This window comes from Procambarus clarkii, unplaced genomic scaffold, assembly GCF_040958095.1.
Source record: "Procambarus clarkii isolate CNS0578487 unplaced genomic scaffold, FALCON_Pclarkii_2.0 HiC_scaffold_107, whole genome shotgun sequence".
Lineage (NCBI taxonomy): Eukaryota > Metazoa > Arthropoda > Malacostraca > Decapoda > Cambaridae > Procambarus > Procambarus clarkii.
Window position 1 is genome coordinate 972,989 of NW_027189140.1, and position 17,583 is coordinate 990,571.

General features: G+C 48.5%; 1 protein-coding gene across 1 annotated transcript in view; it reads left to right on the forward strand.

Moving 5' to 3' along the window:
* Positions 1–17,583, forward strand: part of LOC138360321 (origin recognition complex subunit 3-like) — a 108,438-nt gene that overhangs the window by 6,985 nt on the left and 83,870 nt on the right. Inside the window, exons 2-3 of the mRNA XM_069320238.1 lie at positions 1–320; positions 16,472–16,627. The exon at positions 1–320 is cut by the window's left edge and continues 197 nt beyond it. Of these exons, the coding sequence (XP_069176339.1) occupies positions 1–320; positions 16,472–16,627 (476 nt within the window). The remainder of the gene's footprint in view (positions 321–16,471; positions 16,628–17,583) is intronic.

The following is a 17,583-nucleotide window of genomic DNA, read 5'->3' on the forward strand; positions in this document are numbered from 1 at the left end:
CTCGGTGTTCTCCAGCCTCCCGCCTCGGTGTTCTCCAGCCTCCCGCCCTCCTGTATCTCCCGCCTCGGTGTTCTCCAGCCTCCCGCCCTCCTGTATCTCCCGCCTCGGTGTTCTCCAGCCTCCCGCCCTCAGTGTTCTCCAGCCTCCCGCCTTGGTGTTCTCCAGCTTCCTGCCCTCGGTGTTCTCCAGCCTCCCGCCCTCGGTGTTCTCCAGCCTCCCGCCCTCGGTGTTCTCCAGCTTCCCGCCCTCGGTGTTCTCCAGCTTCCCGCCCTCGGTGTTCTCCAGCCTCCTCAGCGATGGCAACAGTTTCTGTGTCTAAGGTATAAACCAGCTTCGTATTTCTAATATACTTGTATAACAGAAATATTGAATTAGTTCGCTGACAAATGAAGTGTTGTTGTGGCCAGTACAGGTGAAGTATTATTATTAGTAGTAATGGTAATGTCTTCTCACAGATATAGTAACATAGGATACAAACCCACACTTGTTTATGTGTGAAATTTATGCAAGGAATTTACACCAAGTCTTTCGCAGTCTGAGTGTGTGGTTAGGTCTTGTCAAGGTCTGAGTGTGTGGTTAGGTCTTGTCAAGGTCTGAGTGTGTGGTTAGGTCTTGTCAAGGTCTGAGTGTGTAGTTAGGTCTTGTCAAGGTCTGAGTGTGTGGTTAGGTCTTGTCAAGGTCTGAGTGTGTAGTTAGGTCTTGTCAAGGTCTGAGTGTGTGGTTAGGTCTTGTCAAGGTCTGAGTGTGTGGTTAGGTCTTGTCAAGGTCTGAGTGTGTAGTTAGGTCTTGTCAAGGTCTGAGTGTGTGGTTAGGTCTTGTCAAGGTCTGAGTGTGTAGTTAGGTCTTGTCAAGGTCTGAGTGTGTGGTTAGGTCTTGTCAAGGTCTGAGTGTGTGGTTAGGTCTTGTCAAGGTCTGAGTGTGTGGTTAGGTCTTGTCAAGGTCTGAGTGTGTAGTTAGGTCTTGTCAAGGTCTGAGTGTGTGGTTAGGTCTTGTCAAGGTCTGAGTGTGTGGTTAGGTCTTGTCAAGGTCTGAGTGTGTAGTTAGGTCTTGTCAAGGTCTGAGTGTGTGGTTAGGTCTTGTCAAGGTCTGAGTGTGTAGTTAGGTCTTGTCAAGGTCTGAGTGTGTGGTTAGGTCTTGTCAAGGTCTGTGTGGTTAGGTCTTGTCAAGGTCTGAGTGTGTAGTTAGGTCTTGTCAAGGTCTGAGTGTGTGGTTAGGTCTTGTCAAGGTCTGAGTGTGTAGTTAGGTCTTGTCAAGGTCTGAGTGTGTGGTTAGGTCTTGTCAAGGTCTGAGTGTGTGGTTAGGTCTTGTCAAGGTCTGAGTGTGTGGTTAGGACAAGACTTGCTCCTCAACGTCTAATGTGGCTCCTATCCTGGGCCCAGTCCTCTTATCCTTCTTGATGTTCAAGAAGGTCCAGTCCTCTTATCCTTCTTGATGGTCAAGAAGGTCCAGTCCTCTTATCCTTCTTGATGGTCAAGAAGGTCCAGTCCTCTTATCCTTCTTGATGGTCAAGAAGGTCCAGTCCTCTTATCCTTCTTGATGGTCAAGAAGGTCCAGTCCTCTTATCCTTCTTGATGGTCAAGAAGGCCCAGTCCTCTTATCCTTCTTGACGGTCAAGAAGGTCCAGTCCTCTTATCCTTCTTGATGGTCAAGAAGGTCCAGTCCTCTTATCCTTCTTGATGGTCAAGAAGGTCCAGTCCTCTTATCCTTCTTGACGGTCAAGAAGGTCCAGTCCTCTTATCCTTCTTGATGGTCAAGAAGGTCCAGTCCTCTTATCCTTCTTGATGGTCAAGAAGGTCCAGCCCTCTTATCCTTCTTGACCATCAAGAAGGATAAGAGGACTGGGTCCAGGATAGGAGCCACATTAGACGTTTAGGAGCAAGTCTTGTCCTAACCACACACTCAGACCTTGACAAGACCTAACCACACACTCAGACCTTGACAAGACCTAACCACACACTCAGACCTTGACAAGACCTAACTACACACTCAGACCTTGACAAGACCTAACTACACACTCAGACCTTGACAAGACCTAACCACACACTCAGACTGCGAAAGACTTGGTGTAAATTCCTTACATAAATTTCACACATAAACAAGTGTGGGTTTGTATCCTATGTTATTATATCTGAGAAGACATTACCATTACTAATAATAATAATGTAATTTATGTTAACACTTGTCACTTGGACTGCAACAAATCAATTTATTAATTATGTTAATATTTGTCACCTGGACTGCAATAATAAATAATCACGTACAACACTTGACGGTAACACACAAGTACAGTACAACACTATAATGTACACACAACACAATAATCAATAACTGCAAAAATAATTCACAGGTGTTAACTACACACAACACTCAGTGACTTGTTCATCCACTGGTATCTGGAAAGAATATAAAATGCACTGTATCACATAGATACTGAAATACTCAATAATGAAATAATGATATACTGTAATAATATAATATCAATACCAACACCGTACAACTCAAATGCACAAAAATATAAGATATATTAACTGTGTGGAGTGTGTATAACACTTACACCAATGACAGTGAACGGATACAGTATCACGCAGACTGCTGTACTGACATTTGTCCCGTTGCTTCTTCGACCAATCTACCTCTCACCTGTATCGGGTGATAACAATGCGGCTCGGATGGCTGATCCAAGACCAACACAAGAGAAAACACTTTAGGAACAAGAAAAATGTTTGTGCTCACTTTAGGGCCAGCCTGTCACTCACACCTTGCATACACACAATGTTGGACTGTAGATGCTCAGATATAATACTCCAGCAATTACTGCACGTGATGACATGCGAGTAACACAGTCGACACAGGGTGGCAGGTACAACTGGATCAACAGGTGTTCCGTGGCCGAGCGTGGCGCGACGAGCAAGCTGGGGTAGCGGTGGCGGCAGCTACACACAGGGTGGTAGGGTTAGCTCACACACACAGGGTGGGCTCACGTGGTAGGGTGGCATGGCTTGGTGAGAAAAAGGCCACAAATCGCTCTGAAAATAAAGTTATCTTGAGGTTATCTTGAGATGATTTCGGGGCTTTTTAGTGTCCCCGCGGCCCGTTCCTCGACCAGGCCTCCACCCCCAGGAAGCAGCCCGTGACAGCTGACTAACACCCAGGTACCTATTTTACTGCTAGGTAACAGGGGCATAGGGTGAAAGAAACTCTGCCCATTGTTTCTCGCCGGCGCCCGGGATCGAACCCGGGACCACAGGATCACAGTCCAGCGTGCTGTCCGCTCGGCCGACCGGCTCCCTTATCTCTCTCCGAAAAATTAATGGTAGCAATGGGGAATCAATGTACAGTACTTCACTGATAACCCGGTCTCATTAATTTTAATATGAAGATGTTCACGATGATCACTGATATAACACTGGCAAGTCTCGCTGCTTCTTGCTGTGATCACGTGGTGACACAATCTCTCTCTTTTCTCAAGTAACTTAACCGGATTCTGCAGCGAATTGCACTAAGTGAAATTAGGCAGGTGACGAGATAATGTAATAATGTCATAAGGTGGGAATCTAGGCTACTGGCCAGTAGCATAGATCCTCACATCTGTGTGTAACGAAAGATGTCGACAGAATGCCGAGGCCAGGGCCTGCTTGGCACTATAATGCTCTCCTTACCTTCTGTGCCATTATATGAAATTGACCAATGAGGCATTAGGCACTGAGGTCTAAACCAATCAGGACTGTTCCCTCCAAGTGGAGAGAGGCTGTAACGTCACAACTACATTATGGCTGAGGCCTAGTGTTTTTCTTGATGGTTGACTTCCCTCTACCTTTCTGACAGCAAGCTTGAGAATGTTCCTCCTCACTCCATTTCTTGACACTGGCTCCCTGGAGTCAACAAGTTGATATCACATAACAACCAGATAAAACTCCTTCCCTTCCCTGATATCCTTAAAAAAATACCTTCCTGATATCCCTAAAAAAAGCAAGAGTAATGCCAGTTCATAGAGGAGGCAGTCCGGCAGACATAAACAATTACAGACCATTATCAAATCTACCCATACAGTATTATCAAAAATATTTGAAAAAATTATTTACAAACAGCTCTAATCCTACCTCATAAAATTCAACATACTAAGCCCTCTGTTAGTTTGGCTTCTGCTCACAAAAAGAGTACCAACTATGCAATTATTAGTCTACTTGATATAATCTACACAGTCATTGACAAAAATGATTTCCCAATTGGACTCCTCATTGACCAGAGTCATGGCCTTTGATACTGTTAACTATAACTATCTCTTACTTGAACTTCACAATTATGGAATCCGAGGTCTTGCCCTGAACTATATTCGATCCTATCTTAGTGACAGACATCAATATGCAGCCATCAATGATATAACCTCCCCCACTCTACCATTAACTGTAGGGGTGCCACAGGGTAGCATCCTAGGACCTCTCCTATTTCTTATATACATCATTGATCTGCCTAATGTCTCTTAACATTCTTACACCTTTATTATTTGCTGACGATACTACCTTCATCTACTTAGACCCCAACCCACACACACTAAATAATCTTGTAAATAACAAATTAAAAAAAGTCCACTCATGGATGTCAACCAACAATTGCACACTAAACATAGAAAAGACCTACTACATTTTATTTGGAAGTAAATCAACAAATGTAATTCAGCTTCGGATAGACAACGTTAACATCAGCAATACTAATGATGGAAAGTTCCTTGGCTTATACATACACAAGAGACAACTTCAGCACCCACATAAAACACATAACCAAGAAAGTCTAAAAAATGGTTGGTATACTATTTAAAATCAGATATTATGTTCCAAGCTCTCTTTTCATTATACTACACACTAATCTATCCCTATCTTACTTATGGTATCTGTGCGTGGAACTCAATCACTGCAAACCACCTCAAGCCCATCATCATCCAGCAAAAATCTGCTATCAGAACTATAACAAACTTTGCTTTCAGACAACACACAGCCCCTCTGTTTAAATCCCTAAACATGCTAAACATAAACTTATTCCATACATTCTCTTGTGCCATTTACATGTACAAAACCTTGTTCCTAAATGCTAATCTTGATCTGAAACTTTTCCTTGATAGGTGTAATAGAACCCATGATCACCACACCAGAAATAAATATATCTTTGATATTCCCAGAGTCAAACTAAATCTGTGTAAACACACTATGCAAATAAAGGTACCTAGTCTATGGAACTTACTCCTAATGAATTGAAAAGCTGTCCAACCTATGCTTTATTCAAAACTAAAACCAAAAAATACCTAATTTTATCCTTATAGTTTCCTCCCTAGTGCTTTAAACTCTTAAAACTCACTAAACTTTTGTGCTACCCACTCCCCCAACATATGTGCCTAAGCACATATGTTGGGGGAGTGGGTAGCACAAAAGTTCAGTGAGTCCATACATACAAAAGTCCATACAACCTCACCATTGTAATCACTGCTATCATCTTATATCATGGATGCTATATTGAACGTATATTTTACTACTATATACAGTACCTATAAATAATCCTCATATTGTTATCTTGTGGTTATCTTGAGATGATTTCGGGGCTTTAGTGTCCCCGCGGCCCGGTCCTCGACCAGGCCTCCACCCCCAGGAAGCAGCCCGTGACAGCTGACTAACACCCAGGTACCTATTTTACTGCTAGGTAACAGGAGCATAGGGTGAAAGAAACTGCCCATTGTTTCTCGCCGGCGCCTGGGATCGAACCCAGGACCACAGGATCACAAGTCCAGCGTGCTGTCCGCTCGGCCGACCGGCTCCCTTGTACCTGTTGATAATCCGCAAATTTTACTATAATGTACCTACTAAACTTTTCAGTTTTTCTTACAATGTGCCTGTTAACATTTTTCAATTTTGCTAGAAATTCTTGTGGTCGATCTCGAACCTATTGATGTGACGATGTGTATTGAATTTTGTAACTAGCTCATCAAGATTGTAACTTGCTTAGCTAAATGAATTATGGGGTTCAGTCCCTGAGCCCATTATGTGCCTCTGTAACCCTTTCCACTTCTGCCCACAAGATGAGTATGGGGATGCATAAGCAGTGAACTAACTAAACTGCTATAAATTATGCACTTAACACTTTCGCACTCTCGGCGCTCAAAAAAAACAATACCCCAGATGCTTTCGGCTCTTCGCGCGCCTACGCGGTAAGACCGAAAAAGTGTACTCTCTTTTGACTGTCCTGACAATAATTGAAGGCGCACGTATTTAAATTTGGTATCACTGTGTTCGCAATGAAATTGTCTATAAGAGCATACCTATAAAATGCCACCCAAGCATAAGGAGTATCAACACCAAATAAAAAATTATGCAGATCACTCGCCGAGAGCGCCAAACAGCAACAAAATGTTTCCACTCTCTTAATGGTTGCGAAGCCTACAGTTGTCCTACATCGCTAATTTTGGTATCATTGGAATCGCAATAAAATTCTCTACACGGACATATGCATATGAATGTTTAATATAGGTAATTGCCCACCCGCAAGAGTGTGTGAAGTGGAGAGTAGTTAGCCGCGAGCGCACTGGCGAAAACACAGGGGGGAAATCATGCTTGGAAAGTTTATACATTTATACGTTTCCTGACCCTACTTTTCTATGTACGTATTTCTTTTCTGGGGGGAGCCCCGTCGGCTCCCCGGAGCTATCCCAGGCTGATATGCTAATGTCAGACTTTGGCATCAGTCATGTGTATGGAGTTCTTAGGCCTACCGGGGACCACGGCCAGAACCGGGCCCCCTCAGAGAGGCAAGGGGAGCAATGGCCTATAGAAGCCCCCGTGTAGTTGGAAGCATTCTATGTCTGCCATCGACCGGAACAGGCACCCAGAAAGGTAAGCGCCCCAAAACAAACCCCTATTCTGGTTAAAATTGCTACCAAAAACCGAACTAGTGGATAGAACTCCCCAACCGAAAACAAGCAAACTAGTGTGACGTCACACACTGCCGCGCCGCTGTCTGCGCAGCTCCCCCCTCCCCGGGAGGGGGAAGGGGGAGCCCCAGACCCCCCGCGCCGGCTACCCACACCTCAGTTCTTGAGGCTGATGCTATAGGCGATGGTCGTGTGCTCTGGCTCCGGTGTCGCTACTGCACTGTGCTTTGCGTGTGGTGTTAGTTTTGTGGGTGCGAGAGCCAGGAGTTATCTTCAGTACTCGGGCTGCATGCGCCTAGGGCTGCCTTCCCTAGGTGCCCTGTAAGTACTGCCCTTGGGGCCACCTTCCACAGGCTCCTCGGGGTCTGCCTCTGCTGGTCCGTTTTACCTTTCGGTTTTTCGGCCGCCTGTTGGGCTCTTGGGTGTTCTGTTCTCCCTTGTTACCGGCGGGTAAGAGGCAGTTTGCACTGGTAGGGGCGCAGGGTGCTGCTCAGCTTGTAATTCCCGACATCGCGGCCGGCTCTGTTCCTTGGGGTTCGCTGTCCTCTTGCAGGGTTTTGTTTTTCTTTTTGTTTTTGCCTGGTGGGGGGTTCTGTCGTTTTATTCAGTTTGTTTTTGCCCTTCCACTGTTCTCCTCGGTGGCACCCCCTGCTAGGTCCCCGTGAGTGTACACGTCCCTGGGGTTCAGCTTTAGAAGTTTGCTTGGTAGTTTTGGGCGCCGGTTTGCAGCACCCTGCCTGGGACTACCTGAGCGCGAGTCCTCTTAAAGTAAACGCTCAGGACCCTGGGAATCCCCTAGGGGGCGCGTGGGTCCGATGGATGTGACCCCGGAGTCCCCACTCGCTGTGTGCGAGTTTGAGGGTTGCTCGGTCCCCTTGTCTCAGGGTGACCCTCATTGTTTTTGCCTCTGCCACGCTGCCTGCTGGGTCGGTGATACTTTCGACCCTGAGTCCTGTGAGTGTTGCTGCTTGCTTGTGACTCAATTTACCCAATCCTCTGATGATTTTATTCGGGTACAGGCGGCACGTGCGTTGCAGTCTAGGTTTCGTCTGTTGCAACGCGCTCGGTTGGTTGCTTCCCCGGATGCCCCGGGGCTGCCCCGCTTTGCTTTTCGAGACCCGGACTTGGGGGTGGGGGTCGCTTCGATCCTGGTTCAGTCCGCACCTCCTCGTCCTTCCCCTTCTGTTCATTCTGGTCCCCCGCCCCTGCTTCCGGCCCCGAAGCGTCTGAGAGTTTCGGGGTCGGAGCAGGGGTTACTTGATCTCGAGACTCGGGCAGCTTCGGGGGTTGCCCCTTCCGGGGGGGCGGCAGAGGCATTCGAGTCTTGTCTCCCGGCCGAAGCTTCAGGGTCTGACCAGTGGGCCCCCCTTCCTCCAGCTTTTCCGGCTGCTCCGTCCTTGTCTTGTGGGGTCGGGGCTTGGGGAGAGGACTCGGCCTCGGGTCCCGTGGTGACGGACCTTGAGGCTGGGGAGGGGCTGACTTGGGGGCCTTGGGCCCCGCTGGACCCCGCCTGGGTTTTTCTTCCCACTGAGCGGGGCTTATTGTTACAAGGAGTGGGGTTTTCTTTTCCCCCCTCTGCGTACGAGTTGGATTTGGTGTCGGCCCCTCCCCGGGTTCGGTTCAGTGTTCCCCTGGGTACGTCGGTTCCGTCCTTCCGGAGGTTTTCGGCTTATCGCATCCATCCTGGTGTGGTGCGAGCGGCCTTTGCAGCTTACCTCCTGCGTGACCCGGATTATGCCTCGGAAATGGATCCGTCCACGTTCAGGTTTGGGACTTTGTTCCCTTTCTGGCTCCGTTACGAGGTTCCGGAGTCGTCCTGGCTAGCAGACTGCCCCTTGTTTGGTCTGGATTCCTGGCATTCCTTCTGTCGTTCCCGCACGCTGGAGTGGCGGGAAGCTTCCCCGGTGCTTCAGGTTTTCCTGGGGGGTGAACTTGAGTACCTGAATGAGTGCTTGTTTGCCCCTGCCCTTCCCCGCGATGTGGGCGTTATTCAGCTCCATGTGCAGGTTCCCTCCCTTTCGGCGGCGCTCGTGGCGGAGGACTTGCGCGCCCGGGGCCTTTTGTGTTCGGCCTTGCGGTTCTTTTCCCTCCTGGAGCTGTCTTCGGATTGGCTCGTGGTGGATGTGGGGACGCTTGGGTCCGTCCCGGGGTCCGGCACCTTGTCCTCGGCTGCGCGTTCGTCGGCTGCCTTGTTGAAGCTGTTCACGCCGATTTTGCGGGATGCGGTTTCCCTGTTCTATGCTTCCCGTCTCGCGTGTCGGCAGGCGGTGCTGGGTTCCTCCGTGGAATCTGCTTGGACTCTGGCTCTTAGGCGTTCTTCACCTTTTTGTCCTCTCCTGTTTGGGGAGTCGGCCGTGGCGCAGTTTATTCAGGCTGCGTCGGCGGCTTGTCGTCCGATGTCGGACTTGTTGGTTTTCCGGGGGTCCCGGGGTGGGTCTTCCCGGAAAGGTCGTGCCAGGGCTCGGGGTTCCTCTCGTCGTGGTAGGCCTCTGGTGTCAGGTTTGGGGTTGGCTCCTCCTGCGGACCCTCCCTCGTCTGGTCGGCGCGGTGTTCGCGCTGTGCGGGGTTCTGGGTCTCGTACGGGTCGCCGGCCCTTTCGCGGTTTGCCCCCTTGACGGGGCGATGGGGGGGCGGCTTGCGCTGTTCGCCCGCGCCTGGTCCCACGATTCGTGGGCCTTTCGGGTCGTGTCTCGCGGCCTGCGGTGGCATTGGGTGGCCCCCCCCCTTTGGGGGGTCGGGGCTGGCAGGGCAGGTTTCTTCCCCTGTGCTCTGTGGAGTCGTCTTGGAGTGGGTACGCTTGGGCGTCGTCGAAACGACTTCGTCCCTCAGATGGGTTTCCCGTCTGTTTCCGGTTCCGAAACGGGACTGCGCGGACCTGCGGTTCATTCTGGACTTGTCCCGTCTGAACCCCTGGGTTCATTGCCCCTCCTTTCGGATGACTACGCTGTCTCAGGTTCGGCTGCTCTTGGAGCCGGGAGCTTGGATGGTGTCCCTGGACCTCCGGGACGCTTATTGGCATGTCCCGATTCATCCGCGGTTCAGGGACTGGCTCGGTTTTGTTGTGGGGCGTCTGAGTTACCGCTTTCGTTGTCTCCCGTTCGGGTTGAACCTGGCACCTCGCGTGTTCACGCGCCTTACACGGGTTGTGGTGGCTCGTTTGCGTCTCCTAGGTGTTCGGGTGTTGGCCTACCTCGACGACTGGCTGGTTTGGGCTCCCAGCCAGTCAGCTTGCTTGCTAGCCAGGGATTTGGTTCTTTCCCAGCTCGCCGAGTTCGGGTTCTTGGTGAACTGGAGGAAGTCCCATCTGGTTCCCTCTCAGGTTCGGACTTGGCTGGGTCTCGTGTGGGACTCTCGAACCGCCTCCTTGTCTCTCCCTCCGGAGTCTCTCCTGCGGCTGCGGTCCCGCCTTCGTCTGTTTCTGGAGGGCCCTCGGGTCACCCGGCGGTTGCTCGAGGGGCTGTGCGGGAGCCTGAACTTCGCGATGGTGGTCTACCCGCCGGGTCGGGTTTGGCTTCGACGGCTGTTCTGGTTCCTTCGGGGTTCCCCCTTCCGCCTCTCTCACGATCGCAGAGTTCGACCCCTGGGGGCCTTGCGTCGGTTGCTGCGTCACCGGCTTCCTCTTCGGTTTTTCGGGGTTCAGTGCCTTGGCGCCTACCCGAGCCCTCGCTCGATGTGTACACGGATGCGTCGTCTCTCGGCTGGGGTTTTGTGACCAGTGCTCACCAGGCCGGCCAGGGGCGTTGGGATCCGTCCTTCCGTCGAGCTCACAGTACGGTGCGGGAGTTCGCGGCAGTGTGGTTTGCTCTGGGGAGGATTCGGGTGGCCCGCGGATCGACGATTCGGCTCCATTCGGACTGCTCTCCGGTGGTTCATTGCCTGAACCGCGGGGGTTCGATGCGGTCCTTGTCTCTTTGGGGTTGGTCGCTTCGGGTGACTCGTCTGCTGAGTTCTCGGGGTTTGGCTCTCCTGGCGGTTCACGTACGGGGCGTGTCCAACGTCTTGGCCGACGCCCTGTCTCGCTTCGTTCCCCTCTCCACGGAGTGGACGGTCGACGACGAGTCCTTCCGTTGGCTTTGCCAGACGTTCGGGCGCCCCGAAGTGGACCTCTTCGCGTCGGCGTGGTCGCGGCTTCTTCCCGTTTATGCGGCGCCCTTCCCCGATTGTGAGGCCGTCGGGGTCGATGCCTTTCGGCTAGACTGGTCGAGGTGGGGGTTCCTGTACCTCTTTCCCCCGGTTCGGCTGTTGCTCCAGGTCCTGACTCGCTTAGAGACTTACCGGGGGAGAGTTGTCCTTCTGGCCCCTTGGTGGCCGGCCCAGCCTTGGTTTCAGGCGCTGGTTGCTCGGTGTCTGAACCCGAGGGTTTTCCCGTGGCTCCGCCTCTTTCAGCAGATCGGACCGGTACGTCACGTAGCTGGTTCGATCTTCTCCTCGAGTCTTCGCGTATGGTTTTTTTTGACTCGAGTCTATCATCATCTCTATGGTGATCAGGTGGCCTCCTTGTTGGTGTCCCACCTGAGGGCTTCTTCTCGGCGGCAGTATGAAGTTTCCTGGCGGTCCTTCCGTTTCTTTTTGCGTCTTCGTCGTGTTAGCTCCTTGTCTGTTCGGGTGGTCTTGTCCTTCCTCTCGTGGTTGTTTCAGGACCGTCATCTTATGCCTAACACTGTCGCTTCGTATCGTGCGGCGCTGGCGGAGCTGCTTCAGCTTGCTTTCGGTATCGATGTTACGTCTGCGCCGTTTCGCAAGCTGTCTCGTGCATTGTTTCACCTCCAGCCTGCTCATGCATCACCTGAGCCGTCCTGGTCTTTGGACAGAGTGCTCGCTTTCCTTTCATCTCCTCGTTTCGTTGTGGCCCCTTCGCTCCAGGATTGTTTTTCCAAGGCACTTTTCTTGTTGGCTTTGGCCTCTGGGGGTCGGGTAGGGGAGCTTCATGCTCTCCTCCGGCGCAAGGGTTTCTGCTCTTTTGGTCGTGGTGATAGTTTTGTTCGTTTGCAGCCGTCTCCTTCTTTTCTGGTGAAGAATGAGACTGCTGCGTTCCGGAGGGGTCCATGGGTGGTTGATGCTTGGTTGGTCAGGCCGGGGGTGCATCATGTTTTGTGTCCGGTTGCGGCGCTTCGCCGTTATTTGTGCGCCCCAGCCTCTGTGTCCCGGGACGCGCTGTGGGTTGATCCGGTTTCCCTTCTTCCCTGTTCGCGGGTTTGGGTCTCTCAGGTCGTCCGCAGGGTTATTAGGTCCAGCCAGCCTGCGGTCTATCCCCGTGCCCATGACGTTCGTAAGTTCGCGGCTCTTGCTGCCGTCTTTGGGAATATGTCTTGGTCTGATATTCGGGCGCGGGGATTTTGGCGGTCGAACAGGGTCCTGGCTGCTCGTTACCTTGTGAATGTCCCTGGGCCTCGTCGGGCCTGTGTTGCTTTGGGTCGGCGGTTGCAGCCAGTTGTCTCGGCTTCGAGTTGAGGGGTGAGCGACGACCGCCTCCCGGGTAAGTCCCTCTTTTTCTGTCTGTGGGTAGTTAGCTCCGGGGAGCCGACGGGGCTCACCCCAGAAAACCAGCGTTGAATGTAATGAAACGCCATTTTCTGGGTGAGTCCCGGAGGCTCCCCGGCATCCCTCCCTCCCTCCGGTCGGCGGTTTTTCGCGTTTTTGACATCCAGCCTCAAGAACTGAGGTGTGGGTAGCCGGCGCGGGGGGTCTGGGGCTCCCCCTCCCGGGGAGGGGGGAGCTGCGCAGACAGCGGCGCGGCAGTGTGTGACGTCACACTAGTTTGCTTGTTTTCGGTTGGGGAGTTCTATCCACTAGTTCGGTTTTTGGTAGCAATTTTAACCAGAATAGGGGTTTGTTTTGGGGCGCTTACCTTTCTGGGTGCCTGTTCCGGTCGATGGCAGACATAGAATGCTTCCTGGACGATTTTCTAAGAGAAGTTCCGGATCAGCCGGGCTGTGGTGGGTACGTGGCCCTGCGGGCCGCTCCAAGCAACAGCCTGGTGGACCAAACTCTCACAAGTCGAGCCTGGCCTCGGGCCGGGCTTGGGGAGTAGAACTCCCAGAACCCCATCAACCAGGTAATCAACCAACTAGGTATCAACTACACGGGGGCTTCTATAGGCCATTGCTCCCCTTGCCTCTCTGAGGGGGCCCTGTTCTGGCCGTGGTCCCCGGTAGGCCTAAGAACTCCATACACATGACTGATGCCAAAGTCTGACATTAGCATATCAGCCTGGGATAGCTCCGGGGAGCCTCCAGGACTCACCCAGAAAATGGCGTTTCATTTCATTCAACGCTGGTTTTTTATACCAATGTGTTCGCAATAAAATTTTCTATAAGATGAAATGTATAACAATTGTACAAAGCATGTGTAAGAGAAGCGCCAAATATAGAACCACGTCGCTCAGTATGCGTTCGCGGCAGAAACGAACGCATTGTTTTCGTTCGTTTGATGTTTATCATGTTTATACTTGTTGAAACATTTTATAATTTGTATGACAGTGATCACAGTAAAATTCCCTACACAGACATATACATAACACATACAAATATTTCCCACGTGTTGGATATATCAACGGCTAAAGGGAACCCACTGCCACATGCCTGCCACACCCAGAGCCACACCCGCCACACCCCCAAACATACTTTGTTTTTTTTTTTTTACTCATACTTTACTCTTTACTTTTTTTACTTTACTCTTTTTTTTTTACCCACTTCACGTAATTGTTCTGTTAGGCTTACCGAGTTATAGTAGTTATCCATATACAAATGATAACCCTTGTTGACTAGGGGCGCCATCAACCCCATCACGGTTTCCACTGTCGTTTTTCCAATTCCACAATACACATCAAATTTATATATGTAGCCTGATTTCCCTTCGGCCAACATATAAAATTTTACACCATATTTATCAGGCTTGTTGGGATTGTAGACCTTGAAAGAGAGGCGGCCGCGCCATCCCATTGTACCCTCATCGAGACTCAATTCTTTTTTGGGGATATATACAGATTCAAATTTTTCTGAAAATTTTCGGTGAGGGAGAACGGGAATTTCATGGAGAAAAATCTGAGAGTATCCCCATCCATTTCGGTTAGAAAATGGAATTTATAGAAATATTTTTTCGATGGACTACAGGCGTAGTCTGTTATGCGGAAACGTAAGAAAATACGGTGACGACTCATGGATAATCTAAAGCGCGAAAGTGTTAAATTTATTGGTTAGATTAAGGACCTGCCTGAAACGCTATGCGTTAGTGGCTTTACAAGAATTTAAAAAGTCAATGCTATGTACAGTACTCTCATAAACCCAATGTATCTTCTATATATATATAAATAAATAAACAAATAAATAAATAAATGTCTATACTTCTCGCTGTAAATAACAAACAATTAGGCACACAATGGCTCCTTGCACTACCTTGGCCTCCTGATGAGCTGAGCTCTCCATAGATACCCAACAAAGTATACTTAAGTCTTGCATTAACAAAACTTGACCTTGTGCACACACACTGTGCACTCTTGAGAATTCAACTGTCACCGTGCTCTCACTTTGCACATATTAAGACAGCTGGCAAAATCCATTCTCTCACAATGCATAAAGCCACTAATATGCACAGCGTTTCAGGCATGATGTGAAGGAAATCAACTTAAAAACTAAGACTTAAAACTAATTGAGATCAAAAGCAAATGTTAAACTGAAGCAGAGAAAATAAATAAAAAGAATTATACAGTAATACTGTAATTAAATGATGAGTGAAACAGCAGAAATTGCAACAGAACAGCAGATAGTAATTTTAACAAAATATACAGAATGACTACAATTTTCTTAAGGTTTTACATAGCAGATATCAGCAGTTATGCAAGCTAGTCATTAATCATAATGTTTGATAATGACAAAACATAGGTTGACGTTTAAGAGGTAAGGTTGGCTACATGGAGTTTATTAGGTAGTACTGGTACTTAGTTTCTCTTAAACTGGTTGAGAGAGGGACAGTCTTTGATGTGATTGGGAAGGTCATTCCACATTCTGGGACCCTTGATTTGCAAAGCATTTCTAGTTTGATTAAGTCACACTCTTGGAATCTCAAATAGATATTTGTTTCTAGTGTGGTGCCCATGGGTTCTCTTACAATGCTCCAGGAAGCGTTTAAGGTCAGGATTAGCATTGCAGTTCAGTTTTATATATATACAGTACATGTATGTAGAGAACACTTAAGAGGATGTGCAGTGACTTAAATCTTTGAATATGGTAGATATTAAGTAAGGGGGCTAAGTGCTGCTTGGGAACAGGGTTTGTTATTGTTCTAATAGTTGATTTGGGTTGAGTAATTAGAGGTGGTAGATGATTTTGGGTAGTAGAACCCCAGGCACAGATACTATGTGAGGTAAGGATAGATGAGAGTAATAAAAGATTTACAGAACAGGGTGAAGTATATAGTATCTTATTTTAGAAAGAATGCCAAATAATTTTTTTGTTATATTTTGAATGTGTCCCTGGAAATTCAGCTTGTTATCAATGAGAACTCCAAGGAAGTTACCATTTACAGTACTTTGTTACTAATTTTGGTATTGTTAATTCTTATGTTAATTTGATCAGTGGCTTTATTACCAAACAAATATAGGTTTTATCAATGTTAAGGGTGAGTTTGTTAGCAGTTAGCTAAAGATGGAATTAATTCAGTTTAGTATTCACTGTAATTACCTAAGTGTAGTTACAGGATGAGAGCTACGCTCGTGGTGTCAAACACCTAGGGAAGAGGTCCCTGAATGCTTGCAGCTTGAATTGAAGAGAAGCCAATCCAACACAGCAAAACTGGATACAAAAACATGCACATAAATGAGCAAATCCACAAGGGCCGTGACGAGGGTTTGAACCTACATCCAAGAGGACGTAGGTTCGAACTCCTCGTCATGGCCCTTGTGGATTTGTTCATTTGATGCATCACGCTATTGTGATTTCTGTGTGTAATGCTCATAAAGCAAATACCAAAATAATAGAACTAAACACAAGCAAATAGTCCCACTGGATGAAGTCCAAGATGATGGCCGGCACTCGACTAAAAGCAGTAGGGCTCACTGCAACTGACAGACCCATAGTACTACAGGCAATTGACACCTCCACATGAGCAACAGAACTGAGTCAGTAAGGCTGGTTATGGCTCCCTGGTCATGGCTATTAGTACAAACTGTATAGGGTTTCAGCCTGGTATGAGAGAGCCAATTGTTTCATTAGTATTGTTTGCAGAGTTGTCTGGCAGTTTCGATGTTTTGTTTGATACTTAATTGGTGGGCAGATTGGCACTCACTCCCAGCACCTCTGTGAGGGTGCCAGGTTCTGACTCTGGTTCCTGGTAGAACAAACACAACTGTGACTGATGTGACCCATTGGAATGGAGCAATGTCAGTGAGATATAGCTTCAGGGAGCCACCAAGGGGGCTCCCCTAGAAAATATAGTATGAGTATATTTTAATGATATTCATGTTTATACAATTTGACTCAGTGAAGATTATCATATGTGATTTCTAGGTTGAGTAAGTTTGGCTTGGCATTTGGTATAGTGTTAGATTTTTGTTCTTTGCAGGGTGTGTTTTCCTTTAAGAGAAGTAAAGGCAATAAGAGAAAAGTGTGCGGTATCTCATCACTGGACTACTGGAGTGAAGTGGAAGATGAGGACATTAAAGAAGTTAATTACAAGAATTATGTAAAGTGCTGGCAAATGGTCACCAATATTCTCAACGTAAGTATACAAAAAATATAAAAATAAAGGAAACTGCAGAAGGCCCATTAGCCCATGTGAGGACCAATGGGCCTCAATGACCCAGTGGGTCATTCTTTCCTATTTCATCTCCAACCAAACTCATATATACATGTCTCGCCTTCTTCTGAAGCAATCCAGCAATCCCACATCTATTATGCTACCCCAATCATGTGCTACATAAGTCAACAACACTGTTCCCAAACCATTATTTTCACAGGTCTCTCTTGCATCTAAATGGATCCAACTTGTATCCATTGCTTATGGTGATATTATGGTTATTCTGTGGTGATATATTTAACACCTTATTATTACCTACTCTATTATACCTTTTTGTCCATCTGTATAGTACTTCAATCATGTCATCCATTCACCTTTTTTGAGAATGTAGATTAAACTTTTTAAATCCCTCTTCATATGGGAGGTTTATAATTCTTGGGATTAACTTTGTCATTTTTCTCTGTACCTGTTCAGATGAATTGTCCATTTTCTGGAGGGTCGAACAGAGGCTTCCTGTTGCTAGCTGCATGGAGATAACTCCTTACTATTAAATGACATCATCACATCAGCTCTTGCAAGTCATGAGGGAGCCTACCAGGGACTGAGGGGCCAAAACCTGACCCTTCCTTCCCCATTAAGAGAGGCACAGAGCAAGGGATGCACGATCACTGTCACTAGGTTACTACTGCCCACCAGGAAGCAGGAGGGCTGCTGCTGCTTGTGGTTTGTGCCAGCCATTTTACCCCTTTGGTAGGGCAGTGGAGGGATGGCTTGCCCTATTTGTCAACTGGTCCCAGGGTTTGTGCGCTTTTTGGGTCATCTTGTGTGGCCTGCGGTGGAGTTAGTCGGTCCCTTCCATATTCTTGGAGCTAGGCAGGCAAAGGTCTCTTCCCTTTGCCTGTGTTGGGTCATTTCAGAGTGGGTTGCTTCCGTTGTGG